The 23,427-nt window shown below is 40.6% G+C and overlaps 1 protein-coding gene across 1 annotated transcript; it reads left to right on the forward strand.

The window, feature by feature from the left end:
- Positions 1–12,963: 12,963 nt before the first annotated feature.
- On the forward strand, positions 12,964–23,157 carry T265_07903 (hypothetical protein; the record flags this gene model as incomplete). Its single annotated transcript, XM_009173560.1, has 3 exons — positions 12,964–13,177; positions 22,611–22,780; positions 22,825–23,157. The coding sequence occupies 3 exons, from the start codon at positions 12,964–12,966 to the stop codon at positions 23,155–23,157; spliced, it is 717 nt and encodes a 238-aa protein (XP_009171824.1).
- Between the last annotated feature and the right edge of the window lie 270 nt (positions 23,158–23,427).

The following is a 23,427-nucleotide window of genomic DNA, read 5'->3' on the forward strand; positions in this document are numbered from 1 at the left end:
AAAAAACACCATTACCAAATTCACTCCCTTGTACATTAAGAAATATTTTCTGATGACGCACCACCAATAAATGAAAATGGTCAATCAATTTCCTTTTCTGTCCTTGGTGTTTTTTCGTTTTATGTTCAACTCAGTGTAAAAAGTGTCAGCATGTTGATGAACACCTTCCGATTGGACTACTATATTGCAGCCAGCGTGAAATATCGTTTACTTCAGTTTTTTTGAAATATTTTTATCGCATATTGTTTCATTATCTCAATGGGTGGCTGAAGAAACCATTTAGTTTACATTGTTCTCAGGGCGAAAGTTGTTATTACTCCTTAAAATAAGTGACTGGGCGATAATGTGAATATCACATTACAAATTAAAACTACGGAATCCTGTGTTACCAGAAGGATAAGTTATGCGAGTAGCTCAGAAGTGATTAAATTTATGGCACTGATGGCACTGATACGGACAGTTCTTTTGAATGTGTTGTAGTTAATTATGGTAAACGGGTTTTTCGCCCCATAAATTTTTATGTGCTATCTGAGTTAATAGATCCAACAATCACCATATTTTTCTTCTAAGGGATAGCACATCGACTTCAAGTTATTTCGCAGTACAACTGAGGTGTAACGTCAAAGATGCAAAGCAGAAAATATTGAAACTGAATGAAATTGAATGAGTCATCGTGTAACAAGGAGTGTGAGTGAAGAACAGGGCTTTAATTTATGCAATTTCCTACACCCTAGTCTTCTCAATTACCAGTTTTGCTCGCATAAAACAACACTCATAATGAACATCTGATCGATTTTTCGGCCGCTTAAGAACTGTCAAATTCCGCTAAACAATGAGTCAAGTACAACAAGTGATTGTATAAAAACAAAAACAAATAAACTAATCCATATTTTAGCACATTTAAATGGTCAATTTTTTCCCGTTTTTCAGGTAGAATATCCGCTTTGCTGAAAATCCCTAATTTAAGTACAAATTGCCGCAAGTCCACGTTTTTGTTGATGTTTCATCTATAGGCTGAGTAGAAACATTTACATGACGATAAGTTACCGAAAATGGCTGTTTGCAGACGTCGCACTCTGGAATCACGAATTTTCAAATTACGTATGTTAAAAGCGTAGAAGACGTCTGTGTTCCTTGACAATTTATACCACTCACCATAAAACTAAGTGTTCAGTTAGCATGCTCACAAGCACATGAAATTCGAACTATCATGAATGCACAAAGTTTGTACACATCGCAGCCTATTTAGAAAACTAACATACACAAGGACATCTATTTGGTTACTTTCTTGGTCCAAAACCTGCCCAAAGTGTTCAGACAAACATTACAGAGCTGCATTATACCAAGTTACATTTTGTAGTTTATTAGTCATAAACGGTGCCAAAAGGTAAAGGCAGATTTTCTTGTGTTTGGTGGGTTTATCAACTCTTCAAAAACAAGTCCGCAATTCTACTAGCAACTAGGACAAGTCTGCTGTGTGTACGCCTATAGAAGAACGGTGCTGGGATTTCAAGTCATCTTCTAAGGAAATGCTAACCACCGAGAGTTAACCCACTGAGATTGGCTTGTAGCGTTTTGTTTTGGTGCTTTGGGAGTTTGTCCATCACATTTTCTGATCAAGTGATGCTATACAAGTTGTCTGTATATCACTCCGATTTGATCCCTGGTAATGGGCTTCAATCGAGATTTACTGTGTTCATTTTGTTCGGTGTTTCTGTTCACATTAGAGTGTGATGTCATTCTGTGAAGAGCCTGGTTGCTAGGACTATTTCATTTTCAAGACACTCGGGGAAGCGATGTTTTTCCAGGATTTTCTCGCGAATAACCAGCCATCAGTGGGTACTATTAAGTTTAGCCGAAAGCTGTTTGCAGTCAACTTTCGGTGCTGCAATCCGGTGCCGGGAATGACCGAAAAACATGTTGTTTTCCAGATGTACAGGTACCTGTTAGTAGCGATCATGTTCTTATTTCGCTATGAGCTACATGCACTGCCGATGGAATCAGGTGTTGTGGTTCTTTAGTAAAAAGCATACGGAGACTAACCGTACTTGAGAGTAGAAATCTCATCAGCATAACTAAAATGCCTTCATTAGTTATTAGTTTAAAAAGTTTTCGCATCTGGTATCTGGCAGCAACTTTACTAGAGAAACCTTTAGTGGTTTGGAGGGCCTAGCACCCAGACGACAGCACAAAAGTACGTATGTTGAAGAATGAAATTCTTGGGCTATTCTTATTTTGGTCAACACAGTTTTAGGGTCAAAATATAGTGAAAATGAAAAATTAAGCCAGTCCAAGTAATTGATAACAAGATCATGAGGAGCCTGTAGGCGTCATACGGGTCGGCTGAAGTGTCACTGTTTGGGAGCTTTTAAATTGGCCACACAACATCATGCCAAGCGCGATGTGTGTAGATGTCCATTTCAAATGTAGAGAAGTTCTCCCGGCTCCAATGGCGATATGCTATCCTCCAGCTGAGGTCTACTGTTTAACCGCCTTTGGTCGGTTCGCTAGCTTCTTTCAGGTTGCAATGAAAGCAGAATCCAAATCTACTTTGTGATTTGTCTCGGGTAAGTGAGACACATTGAAACCATACTTTCCGAAGTTTGCCAAACCAAGTCGGATGGCAATGTCAACGCCTAGCTGTCCGACCGGCATACTTTGCCACGCAGCATCACGTCAAGAACCAATGAAGTGTAGTCCAAAGTCGCACTTAGGACTTGTCTTCCAGTTCGTGGGTGGGCAGGTTTTATAAATGAAATTGGCCTTTTTGAGTAGAGGCTAGAAATGCCTCCGCCGCAAGAGTTTTAAAGCTGAGCTAAATGCTCAGCTGAAAAGTCCTCTTTGTTTTGCAAAATTACATTTCTTTCGTGGAATTCATATTGAGGTCTTTTGACCTTATTGGTCAAGCGTTTTTCTACGAAACCTGTTTTGTTTCAGTGTGCTGACAATAATCGTTAGTTAATCTCTATGATGTCATTCGAAAAAGTCATTCTTTCCCTANACGGATCAGTCTGATATCAAGAAAGGCAACTATCTTCACACTAAACCTAGAAAGACCACCGTTTCCTGCATTGATCCTGTGGCCATAAAAATACTACCTAAATATCTTTTGCAGAATTTCGCTCAATGAGTTCACCCACCATTCCACTCAGTGCTAACTAATATCACACCATCTATGACAGGATGAAACTGGTTTCTCATGGTGGTACCCAGAGCATGTTTGTAATATAGACCTAGGAATATGAAATTGACATTTTCTCATCAAAACAGAAGTTTTCGTTTCAGTTCGGTTTCTGGTGTGTCAAGGGCGATGTCGCTGGTGACAGCACAAACGCATGCGAATTCTAAGGTTTCGCGTGGAGGCACATTGGCAAAAAAAGTGCGGCCCGAATTTCCAACTGGACACTATGTAGAGCAGCAGCTGCATTTCGTGTTGTATACAGAATAACGGACGGTAGGGCGCTAAGATGAGCTCAATTCATTGCTATCCGAAGATCGAAACTCAAATGTATAGACTGAATGAGCTGATCAGATTGTTGGCATTCCTTTGATGAGTGATTTACTTCTCACTCTCCGATGGTAAACATAGGTCTTCTGTTTTGTTTAATTATCCTCCAACAGCAACCGAAGAGACGCAGCGAAGAACACTCGGCGCGCCGCGCATAATCATCCTTCTGTGTTACCTGTCCAGTGTGTTCTGGTTTGCTTGCTTCCAGTTTATCGACGGATCAAGATCAGCAGTAGCAGAAAACCCGGTGATGGATCCCTGGTCTAATGGTTACAGCCTAAAACTCTTACTCACATAGCCACAAGTAAGATTCATCCACACCCAAATGAATTATTCCAATGAAGGCAAATTTGTCATGTGTTTGAGGTGCAGTTACCTATTCATCTCGTTTATCAGTGTGCCTCAAATCGTCTTCCTTCTGAAAGAAAGGCAAACGTTGTGAATCCATTATCGACGTCGCTAATCTACGAAACGGCTCCTTTTACAATGAAGTGCACGCTGAAATGTCTCGTTAACCAACGACCACATTACGTGAAGATGCAACTTGATTGCTGTTTTTTTCTCCCAAGGGGCAAAATATAACATAATAAGTAAACTCTTCCATCTGCAAATTCAATCCGAATGATGTAACTTTTGATTGCCATTAACGGGGTAATGTTTATCATGAAAAATTCCCCACGTTATACCAGTGCAAATACCGATAATGTCTGTGGAAATCCACCAATGCACGGATTGCAAACGCTCATCAAAGATTCAGTAGAGAGGATCTTACTAAGGTTTAATCAGACGGATCTCCATTCTAAACACATTTCAACAAGGTGTGGTACAAGGTGTTTGCATGCCCCTCATCTTCGTTTGCCAAGACAGTGAGCAATCATTAATGAGAACAACGCCTTGTGTGAACATCTGCTGTTGATCAGGAAAACGTTTTACGTTTGCAACCAACCGTCTGGTTATGCAGAGCCTCCCCCCTGAAAACTCATTGAAGTAGTTTGAAAAATATTCCAAACATGGTAAAATGACTCTAAACTTTTCACTAACATTCAGTTAGACGATATGATTTAAATGGAGTCACCCTCATGATGTCTTTTCTTGGGATAGACAATTCATTCACGATAAGTTGTTCATTATCTTTTTACTGACTGGTGACATTCTACACTAACAAATACCACTGCCTAGAAGAGCGGTGATTCCCACAACAGTGCATTTCACGCAACAGTAGCTGTTCTGTAAAGAACCTTGCATTAATTTGTGTTTTAGTGTGAAAGGCAGAAGTGAGCACGTTTGATCGATAAGCCTATTTGCCTAGAAATATATGCCACTTTAGGCTGTATACACTAACGAGCGCGAATGGTGCGGGCTGTCATTTGGCCTCATCCTTCATTGCACCAAGATAATCCAGTAACACTTTTCCGCCCACGTTTACGTTGTTCATACCAAGCAATATTCTGTTTACACATCTGTGTCCCGAGGATTAATGCATTGGTTTGTGATGGTGCATAGGTGAATATCAGCTGCTTTCACGAGATGACAGTTGGGAAGTATTTGTTCATCTCTAATGCGGGTCAGAGTACTCAAGCGCTGGCTCCACTCCGACGATACTATCATCTGTCTTGAAAAACGCAGGAGCAACCTGACTAGTCTAGCGTTGTTATTTCACTGATTTTACTCGCAGTAGAATAGGTCGATGATGTGTTAGGATTATGGGAAACGGTAAAGTAGGCAGGGAATTGAGTTCTGAAAGATGATGGATGGTTCTGTCATGCTTTCCGGGACGATCTTTGTTTTCTTGAGATGAAACAATGCATCTATCCGTGTGGAATTTCAGCCAACACCCAAGAAAACAGTTGATTTGATAGTCTAAGGATGTCGTATTTTTTTAAAGAAATTGTTCGATAACTGATAACTGTCTGAGAAGAATGTTTCACCCGGTAGCTGGTCCGAACAATGAACTTAATTGAGCACTACGAAAAATCCCTTTTGAGGTATATAAGCTACCTGGCTGCAAGAGTATAACCATGTTTCAATGCATCAACGAATATGGTCTAGCTAAGCTTGTGGTAGAGTCTGGTTATCATATTTAGTTAAGTAACATGGGTTCTCCGCTGACTTCTCCCTACTCATTTAATTACTTGCTCCCACCTCAGCAGCAAACAAGTGTCTTCTGGGGGGAACGAACGCGACCCCTGAAGATTAATTTGGCAATAAACTATTTGTCAGTGATGATTCACGCGGCGTTCATCGACATTATCGGAGCCATCAGAACTTGTCGATTCAATATGCCAAATTTCGATGGAAGGTAATTTATTAGAGGGACTTAACAAAACTTATGTTTTCTGTCAAAAATATCCACGGAGAAGAACAACTGTTAGCTGAGTAGTACAACAAAATTTCGTCCATTAGGTAATCTGTCAAGCTATAGAATTTACCAATGTGCTGAAAAGCAATACTGAGCACCTAAACGGATATAAGGCTAATCATCGGTGAATTCATTCATATGTTTAACATACGTCACTTTTCGCAGTCTTCAGTCACTGCGAAATAGGATCTAAAAAGAGGAGCTATGCTGGTTGCGGCTTACATTTTATGACCTGCCTTTTTAATGGCGATCTTTGGGTTTCATATTCAAGATGCTTCGAATCCTTATCTCTGCTGCAGGATGACAGTGCAATCGAAGATACTAGAAATCATTTGCAGATTCATTGTAACCTCTCGAAAAGTGTAAGTTAATAATCCGCTACTAATAATGTCGATAAAACACCTTGACAGCTAAGAGAGGTTTGGCCGTTCTTTGGGCTCATCAAGTGGGCACAGTCCACAAGTCTCCGTCACCTAGATTCTTCTTGAACACGGATTGCACGAAATTCAACTTATACACTTATCTGTATACTTGTTAACAATCCGAATTTCCCGTTTATGATGTTTCGATGACTCCCAAGGACGAAGCTAGGCACGGGCAGCAACCTTATGAGTAGTGCATTGTCTACATCATGCGCTAGGGTACCTCGAATATCGTACCAAATGAAACATGGCCTGGCGCAGCACATTTAGCTGCTTAAGAGCAGGGTTTTGGTCCATCCATTTGACTGAACCAATCAAAATGTACGTAAATTACAGCCTATTCAAGTGACAAATTTGGTGACGGGTTAATATTTACATCATACTCGATTGAGTAGTTACTTCCTGTGTACAAGCTGATAACAATGCGATGGCGAAGAATATCCACAGGATAAAATGTGCAATTAATGAAGTTGAAGTTTGGTTATCACTTATTCACCAAATAAAACTGAATTCTAAAGAACTATTCATGTATAAGAAAACCAAGTCAACCGGCTCCAAGAGAAAGTCTTCCCTAACGGCCTGTAGAATAGCCGGCCACACCACATTAGTGTTGTTGAAGTAGTGTCATCCATGACGAAGAACTCGACAACTTTGAAATATTTACAAAATTTGAAAATGAACATGCTTATCCATTTGCGCTTTGTGTCGGCTTTGAAATTTTTATTCATGGACAATACCAATGGAGTAGCCAAGCTTTCAGTATTTGGATTTCAGCTGAGTACACCAAAGGCTCGCAAGCGAACACAGATAGCCTTGCAGCTTTCCAGCACCTCCAATCGAAAACATTAGCATTAGTTTACTTCTTGTTGGCAGTGTTGGTTACAGTTCTGGATGCTGGAAAGCCAAGGATTGAGTGTAACTGCAACTCAACCTTTTGCCTACAAAGAATGTCTTACTGACGAAATTAGAACAGTGCGGTAGATACCGTGTACATGTTGTGCACGTAGAAGACAATGTTGTTCGTTGAACATAGAGCTTGCAAATTTCACCAGTGTATTTGAGGTAAAACGATAAGTAATGCAGTGAAGTTCTGCGTGTAAAACTGTTTGAACAGAATGGTTAAACATCTAAATTCCTATTTATTAAACGGCGCCCGTACGGTGGTCCACATGCAGGTGGTGAGCCTGAGATGCTATCCTAGTGTGCTCTCTGACCCCACCTCACGGTTTTAAAGGTTGAGAGTAGGATCAAATTTGTGAAGTAGAATGAGACTCTGGACTGACAAAAGCACAACTACACATGTAGCGTGAACGAAGAGATAAAATTGTGAATAAATTTAGACCACCAACCGCAATGGCAAGGTTAATAGTGTACTATTCTTTGAGTTTCAGGTCAACTTTTCGAGTCCATTCCTTTTTTCTTATGCAACGTGTACAGGGAATTCTCACTTTGGGACAATCCAATTCTACTCCAACGTTCTGGCATTTGGATTTGCTTGTTTTTATGCTATCGAGAACAAAGGAATCGCATTCTAATCTCAAGGGGTATTAATATATAAAACTTTAACTATTTGAATTAGTTGACAGTCTGATTAGTGGTGTAACTCGCCCCGAGTGGGATAAGGTGAACACTTTATGGGGAATTATTTTGGTGTCAGCCGTTGCCATATGTTGATGTGCCAATCAAAATGACGATCAGGTGTTGGAGATGGAAGAGCCAAATGTTCATACAGCTACCAAAAGTTTGCAGGTTTAAAACATCCTCGAGATTCATGAGATTTGCACTGCTGACAACTCCCAATGAGGATGAAGCAGCCGCGGAACAGACGGACCCCACTGACGGGGCGAACTGTTAATTGAGGTGTTCCAAATCTCCTCAACTTCCGTCTAGCAATATAGGTTAATCTAAGCGATGATTCTGTAGGTGTATAGAGGCACTACAATCGAATTTCCCCTTTTAATTTTCTAAAACAAATGTGAACTTGGACAGAATTCTGTGTCATCTTCATGCTAAAGTCAATTTCATAACTCACATTGCTTATAGAAAACGGCGATCTTCTCTTACTTCATTTGATCCCACTGCGTTTCCAGCAAAACGTGATCAATACTCCGTAAAATACTGTTGATTTGTTCAAACTCAGTCTCCTCGTCTCCAAAGTTAAGTTTGGAAGGTACTTGAATACTGTGAGATGAAATATCCCCAGTAGTTGACGATAGATGTAGAAATCATGTGAAGAACAAAAGTAGGGGAAAAAGCTGGTGTCCTGCATTCGTCCCTCTAAGTTGATGCAAGCGGTTTCCATGATGTCAGGAAGCACACATAAAATTTGTGTAAATTTAGCGGACAGGTTTCGTAAAAGGACGCACACGGTTCACCAGGCTTCGGATTCGAGAAATTAGAGCCGCTTACAGACAATTTTGTGGATTCGAATCTTCTGTTATATCTGTTTCATCAGGTCTCACCTATTGACGACTTTCCTGATATCCCCAAAGATTGTCATTTGAGCACGAGGAACATGAGTAAGGCCACAGATATTTTCCAAATGAAACAGTAAGTTAGTGTTTTGAAAAAAACTTGACAATCTGGAAGCCTTACAGAACAGAATTTAGCGAAACGGACAAATGCATATTTTCAGTGGAATTTCGGATGTTACCTATGACGACCGTGATGACCTGGGCACGAATATATTTCGTGGCTCTCAGCTCAAACTATGCGATATATTTTGGCATCAAGTGTGCATAGTTGTTGGAGGCAGCCGCGGCATTCGTTGCTATCCGGTGACTGCCTTTGTTGAAATACGTTTTTATACAGAAATTGCAGTAAAATTGATGTGAACCGAGTAAATAGCAAACAAATGCGAAAAGTTTGTGCTATGGAATAGGTACGCTGTCAATGCGCGCACGTGATTCGCGAAATCTTACCCTCAATATTTAAAAGTGGTATAGTGTCCCAAACTCTGACTCACCTGTATTAGGAACCATCAGCAGCGCTAAGCTCATGAAAATCCAGGAAGCTCTGAAGAAGTTGCTTAATCATCTCGTCAACATGTGTCGCCAACTGACGAGGATTCCTTGCTTCCTCAGCATATATTAGCTTCACTGACAAGACAAAAACACCATTACCAAATTCACTCCCTTGTACATTAAGAAATGTGTTCTGATGACGCACCACCAATAAATGAAAATGTTCAATCAATTTCATTTTCTGTCCTTGGTGTTGTTTCGTTTTGTGTTCAACTCAGTGTAAAAAGTGTCAACATGTTGATGAACACCTTCCGACTGGAGTACTGTATTGCAGCTAGCATGAAATCTCGCTTATTTCAGTTTTTCTAAAATATTTTTATTGCATATTGTTTCATTATCTCGATGGGTGGCTGAAGAAACCATTTAGTTTAGATTATTCCTTAAAGTAAGTGACTGGGCGATAATGTGATTATCACATTACAAATTAAAACTTCGGAATCCTGTGTTACCAGAAGGATAAGTCATGCGAGTAGCTCAGAAGTGATGAAATTTACGGCACTGGTGCTTGTTTATATGGGTGGTTATTTTGAATGTATTGTAGTTAATTATGGTAAACGGTTTTTTTTGCCCCATAAATTTTTATGTGCTATCTGAGTTAATAGATCCAACAATCACCATATTTTTCTCCTAAAGGATAGCAAATCGAATTCAATTTATTTCGCAGTACAACTGCGGTGTAACGTCAGAGATGCAAAGCAGAAAATATTGAAACTGAATGAAATTGAATGACTCATCATGTAACAAGGAGTGTGAGTGAAGAACAGGGCTTTAATTTATGCAATTTCCTACATCATAGTCTTCTCAATTACCAGTTTTGTTCCCATAAAACAACACTCATAATGAACATCTTATCGATTTTTCAGCCGCTTAAGAACTGCCAAATTCCGCTAAACAGTGAGTCAAGTCCAACAAGTGATTGTATCAAAACAAAAACAACTAAACTAATCTATATTTTAGCACATTTAAATGGTCGATCTTTTCCCGTTTATCAGGTAGAATATCCGCTTTGCTGAAAACCCCTAATTTAAGAACAAATTGCCGCAAGTCCACATTTTTGTTAACGTTTCATCTACAGACTGGGTAGAAAATATTTACATGATGATAATTTATCGAAAGTGGCTGTTTGCAGACTTCGCACTCTGGAATCACGAATTTTCAAATTACGTATGTTAAAAGCGTAGAAGACGTCTGTGCTCCTTGACAATTTATACCACTCACCATAAAACTAAGTGTTCAGTTAGCATGCTCACAAGCACATGAAATTCGAACTATCATGAATGCACAATGTTTGTACACATCGCAGCTTATTCAGAAAACTAACACAAGGACATCTACTTGGTTACTTTCTTGGTCCAAAAACTGCCCAAAGTGTTCAGACAAACATTATAGATCTGCATTATACCAAGTTACATTTTGTAGTTTATTGGTCATAAACGGTGCCAAAAGGTAAAGGCAGATTTTCTTGTGTTTGGTGGGTTTATCAACTCTTCAAAAACAAGTCCGCAATTCTACAAGCAACTAGAACAAGTCTGCTGTGTGTACGCCTATAGAAGAACAGTGCTGGGATTTCAAGTCATCCTCTGAGGAAATGCTAACCACCGAGAGTTAACCCACTGAGACTGGCTTGTAGCGTTTTGTTTTGATGCTTTAGGAGTTTGTCCACCACAGTTTCTGATCAAGTGATGCAATTCAAGTTGCCTCTATATCACTCCGATTTGATCTCTGGTAATGGGCTTTAATAGAGTTTTACTGTGTCTATTTTGTTCGGTGTTTCTGTTCACATTAAAATGTGATGTCATGCTGGGAAGAGCCGGTTCGCTAGGTCTATTTCGTTTTCAAGACACTCGGAAAGCCATGTTTTTCCAGGAGTTTCTCGCGAATAACCAGCCATTAGTGGGTACTATTAAGTTTAGCCGAAAGCCGTTTACAGTCAACTTTCGGTGCTGCAATCAAGTGCCGGAAATGACCGAAAAAAACATATTGTTTTCCAACTGTACTCTCAATAGCCCAGACGGCAGTACAGATGCCTGTCAATAGCGATCATTACCTTATTTCGCTCTGAGCTACATGCACTGCCGATGGAATCAGGTGTGGAAGCTTACGCAGACTAACCGTACTTGACAGTAGAAATCTCATTATACGCAAAAGTAGAATGGCATCATAGTTAATAGTTTAAAAAGGTTTTGCATCTGGTATCTGGCAGCAAATTTACTGGAGAAACCTTTAATGGTATGGGGGTCTTAGCACCTTAACGAGCTATTCTTATTTTGATCAACACAGTTTCAAAGTCAAAATATAGTGAAAGTAAAAAATAAGTCAGTCCAAGTAATTGATAACAAAATTATGAAGAGCCTGCCGGCGTCATGCGGAATAGTTTAAGTGTCATTGTGGGGGAGCAGTTGGATTGACCAAACATACAAATCCAAGTCAAGCGCGATGTGTGCAGGTGTCCATTTCAAATGTAGAGAAGTTTTCCCGGCCCCAATGGCGACATACCATCCTCCAGCTAAGGTCTACTGTTTAACCGCCTTTGGTCGGTAGCTTCCTTCAGGTTATAATGAAGGCAGAATCCAAATCTACTTTGTGATTTGTCTCGGGTAAGTGAGACACATTGAAACCATACTTTCCGAACTTTCCCAAACCGAGTCGGATGGCGCTCCAAACGTCTTGTTGTCCAACCACGCAGCATCACCTCAAGAATCAACCAAGCGTAGTCCAACTTCGCACTTAGGACTTGCCTTCCAGTTAGTGGGTGACCAGGTTTTATAAATGAAACTGGCCTTGTTGAGTAGAGGCTAGTAATGCTTCCGCAGCAAGAGTTTTAAGGCTGAGCTAACTGCTCAGCTGAAAAGTCCTCCTTGTTTTGCAAAGTTAAATTTCTTTCCTGCATTCACTAATGAGGTCTTTTTGTCCCATTGATCAAACGTTTTCCGACGAAACCTGCCTTGTTTCAGTGTATTGACAATCACCTTTAGTCAATCTCTATGACGTTATTCGAACAACCTGTTCTTTCTCTACCAGACTGTGAATGGACTACATTCCTTCTCAGTGAAGATTTCCTCCTGACACTGAAGTCAGCCTATGCTAAAAATCCACCGCAAAATGCAGCACTTTTTCGTTCCAATTGAGATTCATCAGTAGAGCACGTATTAGGGAACTCAATTTTTAACCCGCGACCTTGGTTGGGCAGTGCCCACTGGCTCGGCAATTAGCAATTTGGCCACGAATGACAGTGTGTTCATCTGTATGCGTTGCTCATCTTTTTTGTTTTACAAGGACAAGGTTGTAAAAACGTTTTTACAGCCTTGTCCATGTACATCGATTTTTGTAACAAATAGCATATCTGCCTAGTTACACTCCAGTTAATGGTATTTGTCTTTATTCTCAGCTACTCATCTTAACCTGATTGACGAATTAGGTCCATTTAATTGCCTCAGATGTGACGAAACCGTGATGTCTTTCCGTGTCCTCAAAAAATATCATCTACATAAAGTCGGTACGGGTTGGAGCTGCTGATTGGCTGTTGAAGGTGGTGACATTCTGGTTTTCCAATTGATATATATCAGCCGGTGCATGCCTGGCGGCAAATCAATTCCTATCCCATCAATCCGGTGGTAGTGTACTCCAGTGGGTGTAAAGTCACTCGGAAGTATGACGCGGGAGGAGTTCTTCAAGCGTGTGTTTGCTAAAGTCGGAAATTTCATTATAAGGAGGGCACACTTAGAGGGGCATGTTTGTAAACAGAAAGGAGAGTATATAAGTGATGGTTCGATATATTCAGGCCATGGCGAATCTTCAACTTCAAGGCCGTCTCCGAGGGTATATAAGCAAAGTCGACAAAAAATTAAACACAGTATACCTACCAGTCATTGTGCGCTTTGGCGTGGAGTTACTAATGTCTAGGATATTACGTGAGGGACAGTTCCATCTGTCACTTTCAGGAGCCCTTACATCAGTGGAATATTGTGTTCAGTCATCTCGCGAATATCTCAGCTTTGACCGACCGGCTTTCTTTTAGGTTTCAGCAAGCTCGTTATCTGTCTCTGCCTACTGTTTTGTACTATTCCTTTTAGTTCCTAAGAAAATTGGGTCGGTTAGACGGTATTGATCACATTCACCTTTATAGCCAAGTACATTCGTCGTGACCATACCGGTGCCTTTGTCCTGTCCTGTCAGTGAGATATCCTTGTTAATTCTTGTGGAATTCAGATCTTCTCGGCGCTCAGGAGTGCCCGGACTATACTGGTTTACATCTGCTCAGTAGAGACTAACTGTGACCGAAGCGATGCTTTGATATTTTACATTAAAAATTTTGAGGTGAAACACTATTAACACCAAAATTCCTTACTTTATCAAAAAAGGCTAATAATGCTTGCCTGAAGAGAATTAAAACTGAATAGTATCACACGTCGTAGAAACTGGGAGGCGACTCTAATGCGACCGTCACATTATTTCACGAGTTCACCAGTTCATCTAGCCAGTGCTTCGGAAGTGGTATATTGACATGCTGTCAAAAGTGTTTAAAGCGTATTTACGACAGGTTGCTGCGTTACGTGGATACAAGCATATGATGAAGTGGGATATACTAATGTGACCAGCACTACTACTGAATTGGGAGAATGAAATTTGCCTGCTTTTTTGTGAACTAAGCACGAGGGCGAATTGGTCCAGCGCCCTGCTTTGTAATCCCCTTCACTCACCAAGGCAGGAGGCATTAGTGTAATTAGGGAGTAAACCTGACTATACTGTTAATCAATGGTGTGTGCCTGATTGAAAAGCTTTCTGGAGATAAAATGATGCATTCTTGCAACCTGTAAGAAGAAGCAGAACATCCCTTCTAGCAGCACTTAAAATAGCCTGATTTGGCCGTGTTATTCTTGTTGTTTGTTGGTAGCTAAGTGGTTGCTTGTATCGTTTTTTCGGAACGGTCAAGTGAAATTCTGCCCTGTAAGTGAGCCCGGTCTAAGCTAAAAAAAAGCCGAGGAGTACTGTACGGCTGACTCATCCTTATTGGTAATAATCACTGATGCGGAAATTACTGAACTCCAGGGTGGTTTGAACCCGCGACCTCCTGGCTAGTAGTTCAAACCTAACCGTTCGGATACAAGTGGCCGATAAGCAGCATGATTAACTCGCACTTATACAAGATACACCGCGACTCAAGCTTTAACTACAAAATTCGCACTCCGTGGTCATACTTTGGCAAGCTCTTCAAGAGGCGGCTTCTCAGATGAAGGTTTCACTTATCTTGCAAATGTATTGCTACTCTGGGCTACCTATGGAGTGTTGATGGTTTGAAGGGAGTGAGTAGTTTTTAGTTGGTTTTCTTCTATCTGTAGGTATATAGTAACAGATGAAACAGGCCATTGTGGTGCATGAAGTCTCTTACTGAATTTCGTGCTATTGGTAAGACTAAGTAATGTAAGGTTTCGTATGCCAGGCGACTGGTAAATGTTGGAATGCAACCACCTTACTAAATGTCACCTGCATCAGAAACAGTCGGCAGATTAGAAAGCAGGGTTTTATCTCCGCTGGTTAACAAGCAGAATACAGCCAAAAATGCTTTCGAAAAAGTCTATTTTCACATGTGTATTGCAAACGGAGTAAAACATTTCATTACTGAGCATAAATAAGACGACACCAACGCTACACTTCCAATTTTGAGACCAGTATTCAGACAGTCCCCTGCGGTGAACAGTTATTTGTAGTTTCCTCTGAAATGTACTATCTAGCTGACACTGAGCTTCTTCTTATCCTCACACTGATTCACAGATGGCTTTGGCCTGTTTCCTACATGTTAGATGAATCCCTTTGTTACTTGAACATAAAATGCTGAAGTCTGTAAGTCAACGTGACGAAAGAGTAATGAGGCAATCTATATGAAAGTTTCAACCAAGTGATGCAAAACTGTAGAATGGAGTCAAGCGTTGTACACCATTTCTGATTTACATGGCTTTAGTAGAGGAGTTAATGTGAGCGTTTTCCGCAGCCCCTGAGCCTTATCCTCACACTGATTCACAGATGGCTTCGGCCTGTTTCCTACATGTTAGATGAATCCCTTTGTTACTTGAACATAAAATGCTGAAGTCTGTAAGTCAACGTGACGAAAGAGTAATGAGGCAATATATATGCAAGTTTCAACCAAGTGATGCAAAACTGTAGAATGGAGTCAAGCGTTGTACACCATTTCTGATTTACATGGCTTTAGTAGAGGAGTTAATGTGAGCGTTTTCCGCAGCCCCACGTTGACAGCTGTGTTTCCCTGAAAATATTCATGAATTGATTAGAAATGTCTCAATCAAAGTGGACTTATGCTGGTGGGTTATCTATGGCACCCTGCTGGATTGTCCATCTCTGTGTTGTTTTGGATTCCCTCCACGCAGTTGAAGTACGGCTTAGTTGAGGATAACGATAGAAACACAGAAATGAAGCGATCCCAACTCAGCCTGTGTCAATTCATGTCGATTACTTTTGTTAATTTACTCCTGTTGGTTGCTATTCATCTAAACTTTGTTTTCAGCATCAGTGTTATGTCTGCTAAGTTGTAGGATGCCCATTTTTCAGGAATTATACTCTCTAATTAAAGGATGGATTTACCAAGAAACTCATCGACTTCAGCTCCAGTGAAATTTGGGTTCAATGAATATTGATTAAAGGAATAAATGACATTCACAACAGCTTTGAATCTGATGAGTCGAGGCTCTAAGTGATTTCCATGAAATATATTTATGAAATATGTGTGGCTATTATTATTCAGTCTTGTGATGAGGACTAGCTGTCGTGTATTCTGTTTTACACCAAAACCTTGATGATCTACCATATTAGCGCAAGTAAACGAGCGTTGATTCCAAGACTTCGGCCCCAACAATTTCAGCATGGCGTGTGCAAAGTTTGTTCGGGCGACAGCCATCGCCCTACCACGACAATATTGTACATGTTTCAGCGCTACCCAGTGTCGGCTGAAATTTAGCATTAACAGACCTACAGAGAGCTGAGTCACTCTCCTACATTTTCGGATAGCCTGGGATTCAGTGTGATTGCGTTTTATTGTTGGGCCAGTTGAAAGAGGCTTTGTAAAACTCTGCAAAGGTTAAAGAATACCCCAGCCTGTTGGAAACGGGTAAGATGATCACATCGTCGGTCTCCCAAGCGGCACTGGGCATTGCTGGATAACTGTTGAGACAGCATTTGAAATAACTTTTCCTAAGCATTTGTTATCAACTCATGATGTTTCAACTGCTCATTAGTTCATAGCCTTACGGTACGTATCAACATCCACATTCTTTGATACTTGGAGCATCACACTGTGTGCACAACAAAGCTATGCTATATCGCGGCTAGTTTATATTTTGATGTATCTCTCAGGTGAGATAAAAAAGCATAAAGAACAATTAAAACTTTTCGGGCAATCTAAAAATATTCACTCTGAATGTCTATCCCTTAGCAGACGCTTGTTTTCGGGTATAAATGGAGCACTAAAATAACTAGGAAGCATCAAAATCATTTACGCGGATGAATTTTTTCAGCGTTTATATCCTGGTTTAAAAAATGATTACCCAGACTGCTGTTACTGGTCCCTGGCAATTATGACCGTTAACGCTTTGAGCATATTGCTTGCTCGCAATCAACTTCCCATACATTCAGTTAGACATAAACACTTAACTGCTGGAGAGAAAATAAGCTCAGCTTAGTTCTCGTGTTCGCAATATAGTCAGTTTGTTCATGGAAAACCTCATAGTTGAGCACCTTGAATGAAACATACAAACAGGTCACATGATTTCCCAAGTGGCATTTTTATCTCATTCTGTCCCATAAAAATATATCATTACAGTCGCAGTCGTCTTTCCAGGTAACAATGTGTTTTCGGCCCCCAAGACGATAGTGTCAGTATTTCTGACTGCCTTCTCATAAAATATAGATTAATGCGAAAGCTGTGATCAACAAAAAACGTGAAATTATAGTGCAACAGTTTTATTGTTGAAGAATCGTGCTTTTCTGTGGGCACCACTTGAAGTTTTGGCAATAAAAATATTCTTCAGGCTAGGTTTTATTGGAAATTCAATACGCGATATGCTGCCTCGTAAAGGTGTGCGTTACAAACACCGTACATCACCCGAATTTGGTGTTCTATCAGCATGTTTTCTTCCAAGATCACTCAAACCCAGGCATCGCAATCGATAATATCACACGGAACTAAACATAGGGCCGATAAACTTCTGCAATTTAGCTTGTCTGAATTCAGGTAGGATGCGGTTACGCCGAATATATTATGTTGCGACTTTGCAGACATTGTTTATATAATTCAAATGATCCAAAGTGCTTCAAAGGCAGATCTCGTTACTAGATTTCTAGGTAACCATATGGGTAATGCACTGAGATATAATGGTATTTATAGAGATAATGTTTACATTACGGTTTTTTCTAACTCGCGATCAGCTTACAATGACTCTCTCATTTCATGCGCTCAAACCTTCCTGATTTGACAGGTGAATCAAGTTTTTTCAGGGGGGAAGGTTGGCTAGAGAAAACAAGTGTTTAATGGCCAAATCAAAACTCCTAATTGTTGATTTGTAGTTGAACTAAGTAGGGGGTTTTCATCAGTGGCAGTTATCTCTAGGTTGTTTAATAGCTTCTCCCATTTTAGTTGCGTAAGATTCTTGAAATAGATGTATTGATCCTGCTGTGGGACTGCAGTACAAGCGTTACACTCTCTACAAGGACACATTGTCACTCGTGCGACATAACAGTGTTTTCAATGTAAGGAGCCGCAGAGCGATAGATCGCTGGACTGCCGAAAAATCGCTTACAAGACCATGGGCCGCTGGTAAGTTGAACAGAGTTAGAATGTAGCAAGGGTAGGGAATAGTAAGGATCTAACAAACTAATTCCTCACGGCAACTTCTCAAGGACACTGACTAACTTTCTATGTGAAGAGCCCATTGTTCTTGAATGCTTTGCACATCCCGGCCAGCTCCCTAAAATTTACAGCTTTGACTTTCTGCTTACTGAAGTGTATCGACGTAGTTTATCTAAGCCGAGCAAAGCATGTAGGAAGCAAATGCTACTTATTTGACTTGTGATAAACGTACTCTGCCACCAAGTTACATCTCTACAACTAGCCTTTGCACATACATCTTAAATACGCACAATTCAATGCTGCTTAACACCAAGGTATACATTTCTCTTGCTGATTCGTTTGTGTCTGACAGGCTGGCGTACCTCCAATTGTGAGTGCATATTTCCCCTGTTCTACTAAAACCATGAAAAGGAAGGTGTGTAACGAAACTAAGGTAAATATGAGTCTAAAAAGATATTAACAGTAAGGGGAGCCTCTATCTACAGTCAATAAATCGCTCACCGAATTGTGTGACCTGTGGCGCGCTGAGCGAGAGAGCTGATGAGAAGGGAGCGACGTCGCAATGAAGGATACAGCACAAAAACAGTTTCGTAAGCTTGCAAGTAGTGAAAAAACATGCGGTTTCATTAAAAGACGGCACTACAGTGATGATATGTAGGAGGTAACAAGACGATATGCTGTAAAGCCATGAGAAGCTACTTGAATCATCATGGACTAGAGTTGTAGTAGATCATTCCAACTGATGATTTCCAACATACCGCTCAAATGAAGCAATGAATATATATAATGTACGTATGTGTATTTGGGGCCTGTAACTATGACTGTGACCGAGACTCTGTAAACAAAGTCTCAAAAAAAGACAGACAATCACGATATAGCATCGAGTCTGTCCCGCAGCTTAGCTAGTCAAATTAGGCCAAAAAATGAACTCAGTTGGTACAAATGCCACGTTCGGACGCCGTACAGCACAGAAAATATCATTGGGGTGTACACTTTATCTGTTGGGTGATTTCTCGTGTCAAGATCTCAAACGAAAAAATTTAGCCGGACGACATTACTAAAAACCGCATTTCCGGATAAGCTTGGTATGTTACGATTGAAGGCTCGAAATTTGAAGGTGAATGCGTTCCACGTGGCAAGGTCACCGTAAGAATTCGATGAAAAATCAGCTAAACTGAACGGAAAGTCATGTTTTTTACGCTCTTAAAAGACAACCCATTCAAACTTGTCTAGCAATGAAGAGTGACAAGTTATCGATTGGCCAGTAAACAGCTTGTTAGTGATGGTATAAATGCGAATGAGTTCTAACTGTGCTCTGATTTCGGTAAACTGCCCTTCATTTACTTCCTATTTACTTCGGTCTCAAATCACTAACACTCATATACATCATGGTGACTGGCAATGACTTGCTTGAACTGATTTGTTCAAATACAGTCACATTAGACCAGAGGCCCAAAGTTCTATTTCAGCTCTTCGCCTAAATAAAAATTCCTGGTCAAACCGTCTACCTGTGGTAATTTTTAGGCACACAGCGCTATAAGAAATGCTACAACAACGAGTTATTCGGCATAATGCACTCATTCACACATTTATTAGTTTCAATGGGGGATCCACCTGAATCGTAGCTAAATCCCTCGTTTTCAGTATTCTTCAACTGAATGTGCTACACAGTATGATTCATGTACCAGTTGGTACGAAATCGCGTTGCATAGTCTACGCAGCACATCGCTAATAAGTTCACATTGAGCTCTTTGACAGCCACAAGTTGCTTCACCTTTCCTGAGGTTCATCAGTGCAGGTTTTCATCGACATGGAGAGCTACGTTAACACAAAATAGTATTCCAACTACATTCGTTTGTGAATGAATACTGCTTCACACTAAGAAAAGTTTTATTTGTTTGCTTCGTTAGGCGTGTTGCTGTAGCTGTGGGTTTCTGGCTGACTGCTGTACTCGTGATTCCTCAAACTACCGGCCACCCACCAAAGAGAGAAAAAAGACAGGTCAGGATTGGAGCTCGGTGTGTGATCAAATGGAGGCGTTTATACCGCGTTCATAAAATAGGTGAAATGATACCACGGCGAATATTACATATTAGACAAGGTCATCTGATGGTATGGCAGCAGGCGTCAACGAAGATGAATATGACATATCGGAACGAGAAGTGCGACTAGCCGAACACCACAAATTAAGGGTTGGGTTGCGCTTAGTTTTGCATCCCACTGCTGACTGCCAAGTCTCTAGGATGGAGTTGAATCGACGTAGGGGTAATTCTCATATGTGTAAGTCTGAATTGAGTAGCGTTAAAATAGTAATCAGCTCGAGGCTTAAAGTTATACTGCTTGTGTTTGAGTGAGTCGAGATAACCAGTTCGTTCGAATGAGTAGCAGTCGTAGTCATAATACTTGATTTATTGTCAACCGCGTTGGATACAAACTCCAATAAGTTTTGCGCTCATAAAAAGAACATGGATGTTTCCTGCTAATCTTTCTGGTGCGCAACGTAAGAAACAACGGCAATCAAATTTTCAAGTGTAGAATCTTTTATGACGATGAACTCAGTTAAAATTGATGAATGGCTATCCTCTACCTACAGGACAACGACGTCCTATTTTACATGCTGCACGCATTGTCTGGTTTATCATGTAGACCACAAACTGACCATGTGTTACATGTTAAAAAATGAATGATTCATGCAATCAGCTTAATGACGCACCATTCCTTGGGTCTGGATTTTGGATACCTTATCGCCTGTGTTTTTTCTTCCACTGCATGCCGTCCCGTCCTGCTTCTGATGACAGCACATACTGACATTAAATTATAAATGCTAACAAAAAAACTGTAACCAAATTCAGCACTGGCTTTAATCAAGTTTGCGTGTCAATTAACTCCCGAAGGAATCGTGTTCACGTTTGATTCAGGGTATTTTACTCAGATTTTTTAACGGACTCTTGTTTGCAAAACTATGTACGAACTTGATTCGTGTCAATCAGGCAGCAAGTCTACAAGTAAGAGTAGCGGGGCTATCCCGATACGATGCTTTTTTCATCCAACAAATTCCATCCATTTTTGGAACGCAAGCTGAATGCAATGTGGTGATATTTCACGGTAAAGAACCCACGAAAATGACACGAAATTCCATCCACACACTACTAGCATGTTTCTATTGAAAAACGATTATCGTTGCACCTTTATCTGTGAAAAGTGAATGAACCTTAAGGAACACCACACATTGAGTATCTGAAAATTCCTATAAATCTCATGGCCGTTTCGTCATTCTAAGAGCTCACTAGTTAGGCACAGTCTTCAAATTTCCGGCAACTTTATACTCTAGATATAAGTGAATATACAAAACGAGAGATTTAAATGAATTTTAGTTGACTGTTCCGCTAAAAACAAACTGGTGTGCAAATGAGTGAAATTAGGGAATTTCATGCGATCCTGGTTTATGTAGAATGTGATGTGCAAGGTATGTAGGGGGATGAGTCATCTGATAAGTGCATGGGAAGAAAAGATCGATTGCGGTTTGTAAAAGTGCTTCCAGCCAACTTATGAAAAATCTCCTTCAGAAAAACACTGTGAAACGTCAAATATTGTACCAGTTGAAAAAATCTTGAATTAACAACTTCAGTTGAAGAAGGCAATGAACAGGCGATTCGGCTGGGATAATTTAAGTCTCCAGTTAAAACAAAACTGAATTAGAAATGAGTGTATTTTGAGCGAACTTGGCTTCCAAAGCTGGGTTTACCAATCGGTTCTTCCTCTGTTTCGCTAAAGTTGATTTTTCAAGGTATCCCCTTATGAGATAATCTGTCCACCGGTTGTTGCAAAGTCGGTTGAATAGCCCTTCGTTTTTGTTGCTCTAAAAATTCAAGTGCTCGGAGTGTTCGCTAAAGTTGATTTTTCAAGGTATCCCTCTATGAGATAATCTGTCCGCCGGTTGTTGCGAAATCCGTTGAACAGCCCTTCGTTTTTTTGCTCTAAAAATTCAAGTGCTCGGAGTATGTAGTATGTTAGAATGTGTGAAGTAACGATCCGTGTCACCTAGTTGTACTTGCTACCGAGTATCGACAGCCAGGCTTACTGAAACTTTCTTAGTCTCAGACTTTGAACAGGTACCCTTAGTAATCACCTGCACACACTTACCGAGCCAGCAGATTCAACAAAGTGAGATTCAGCCACTTTGACCTACTAAGTTATGATTCATGAAAGGAAAAACGTTAATCATGGAGCATCAGTAGCTAAGGAGCTAGCGTGAATGCCTTTCAATATACACATTCTAGTAGAAGATTTTCCCCATTTCATTTCATTTCATTCATTTTGTTTCATCAGTATGAGTAGGTGTGTAATACCTCACATGACGGATAATGATTGGATGCCGGTCACAACTGTCACTCATGCCACTTCATACGCCATCTTGCACTACAAACCTTGTCGAACCCAGAACTCGCTAAATTGATGAACGATGATTCTGATAACATTGGCATTTCTCAGCCTCCTTTATTATGCCGACATTCTCCCCCTAGGTCAAGCGTAGCTGATTGTTTAAAGTCCAGAAGACACACGGATAGAGATTACGTCAAAATTAGGTTAGAGAAAGAGATACTAAAGGGAGTAATCGCGACATAAGGAGCCAATGATTAGAAGGCAGAAGTTAGTCCCTGTTTTATGAGTCCTCTGATGATGAGAGCTCGGTGTCAGGCGACTGTGAACGCGTATTTTCATCTAGTCAGCAGGTCGTGAGGTTTGTAGCTAAGGTGAACCCAGAAGAATCAGAATGCGCACAGCCATCTACAAATCTGTCTAGAAAGGATAGCGCGTCCAAGCCTCGAACCGCGGCGCACGAAATAAATGGCATGCATGTTCACCACTGTGCCACAGCGCCAGGGATCACTGTACCAAAAAATGAAATACATAAGTTTAGCTGGAATCCGATGGAATACGGAAAGTTTACGAAAGCATTCCAAATGAGTGCAGCTGATCAACTCTGATGATAGCTACACGTTGACATACCTTCTTCCTTCTTGCTGTGGGGAAGCGAAATAAGCCATTGAACACTTAGCGTTCCTTCCTGGACAGGCAGGCTGATAAAAGGCCATAGATATCCCCAGGACGCAGTTCGGCGGGCCACAGGACATTGCGCAGTCGTTCATGAACGAACTACTGGTTCGAGGGCCCATCGCTCCTGAAGACCTCGATGACTCATTGAAGCTGATCAGGAAGATATTTAATTGTGATCTGGCATTGAATCCTATGTAATA

This window comes from Opisthorchis viverrini (genome assembly GCF_000715545.1).
Source record: "Opisthorchis viverrini unplaced genomic scaffold opera_v5_195, whole genome shotgun sequence".
In the NCBI taxonomy this organism is placed as follows: Eukaryota; Metazoa; Platyhelminthes; class Trematoda; order Opisthorchiida; family Opisthorchiidae; genus Opisthorchis; species Opisthorchis viverrini.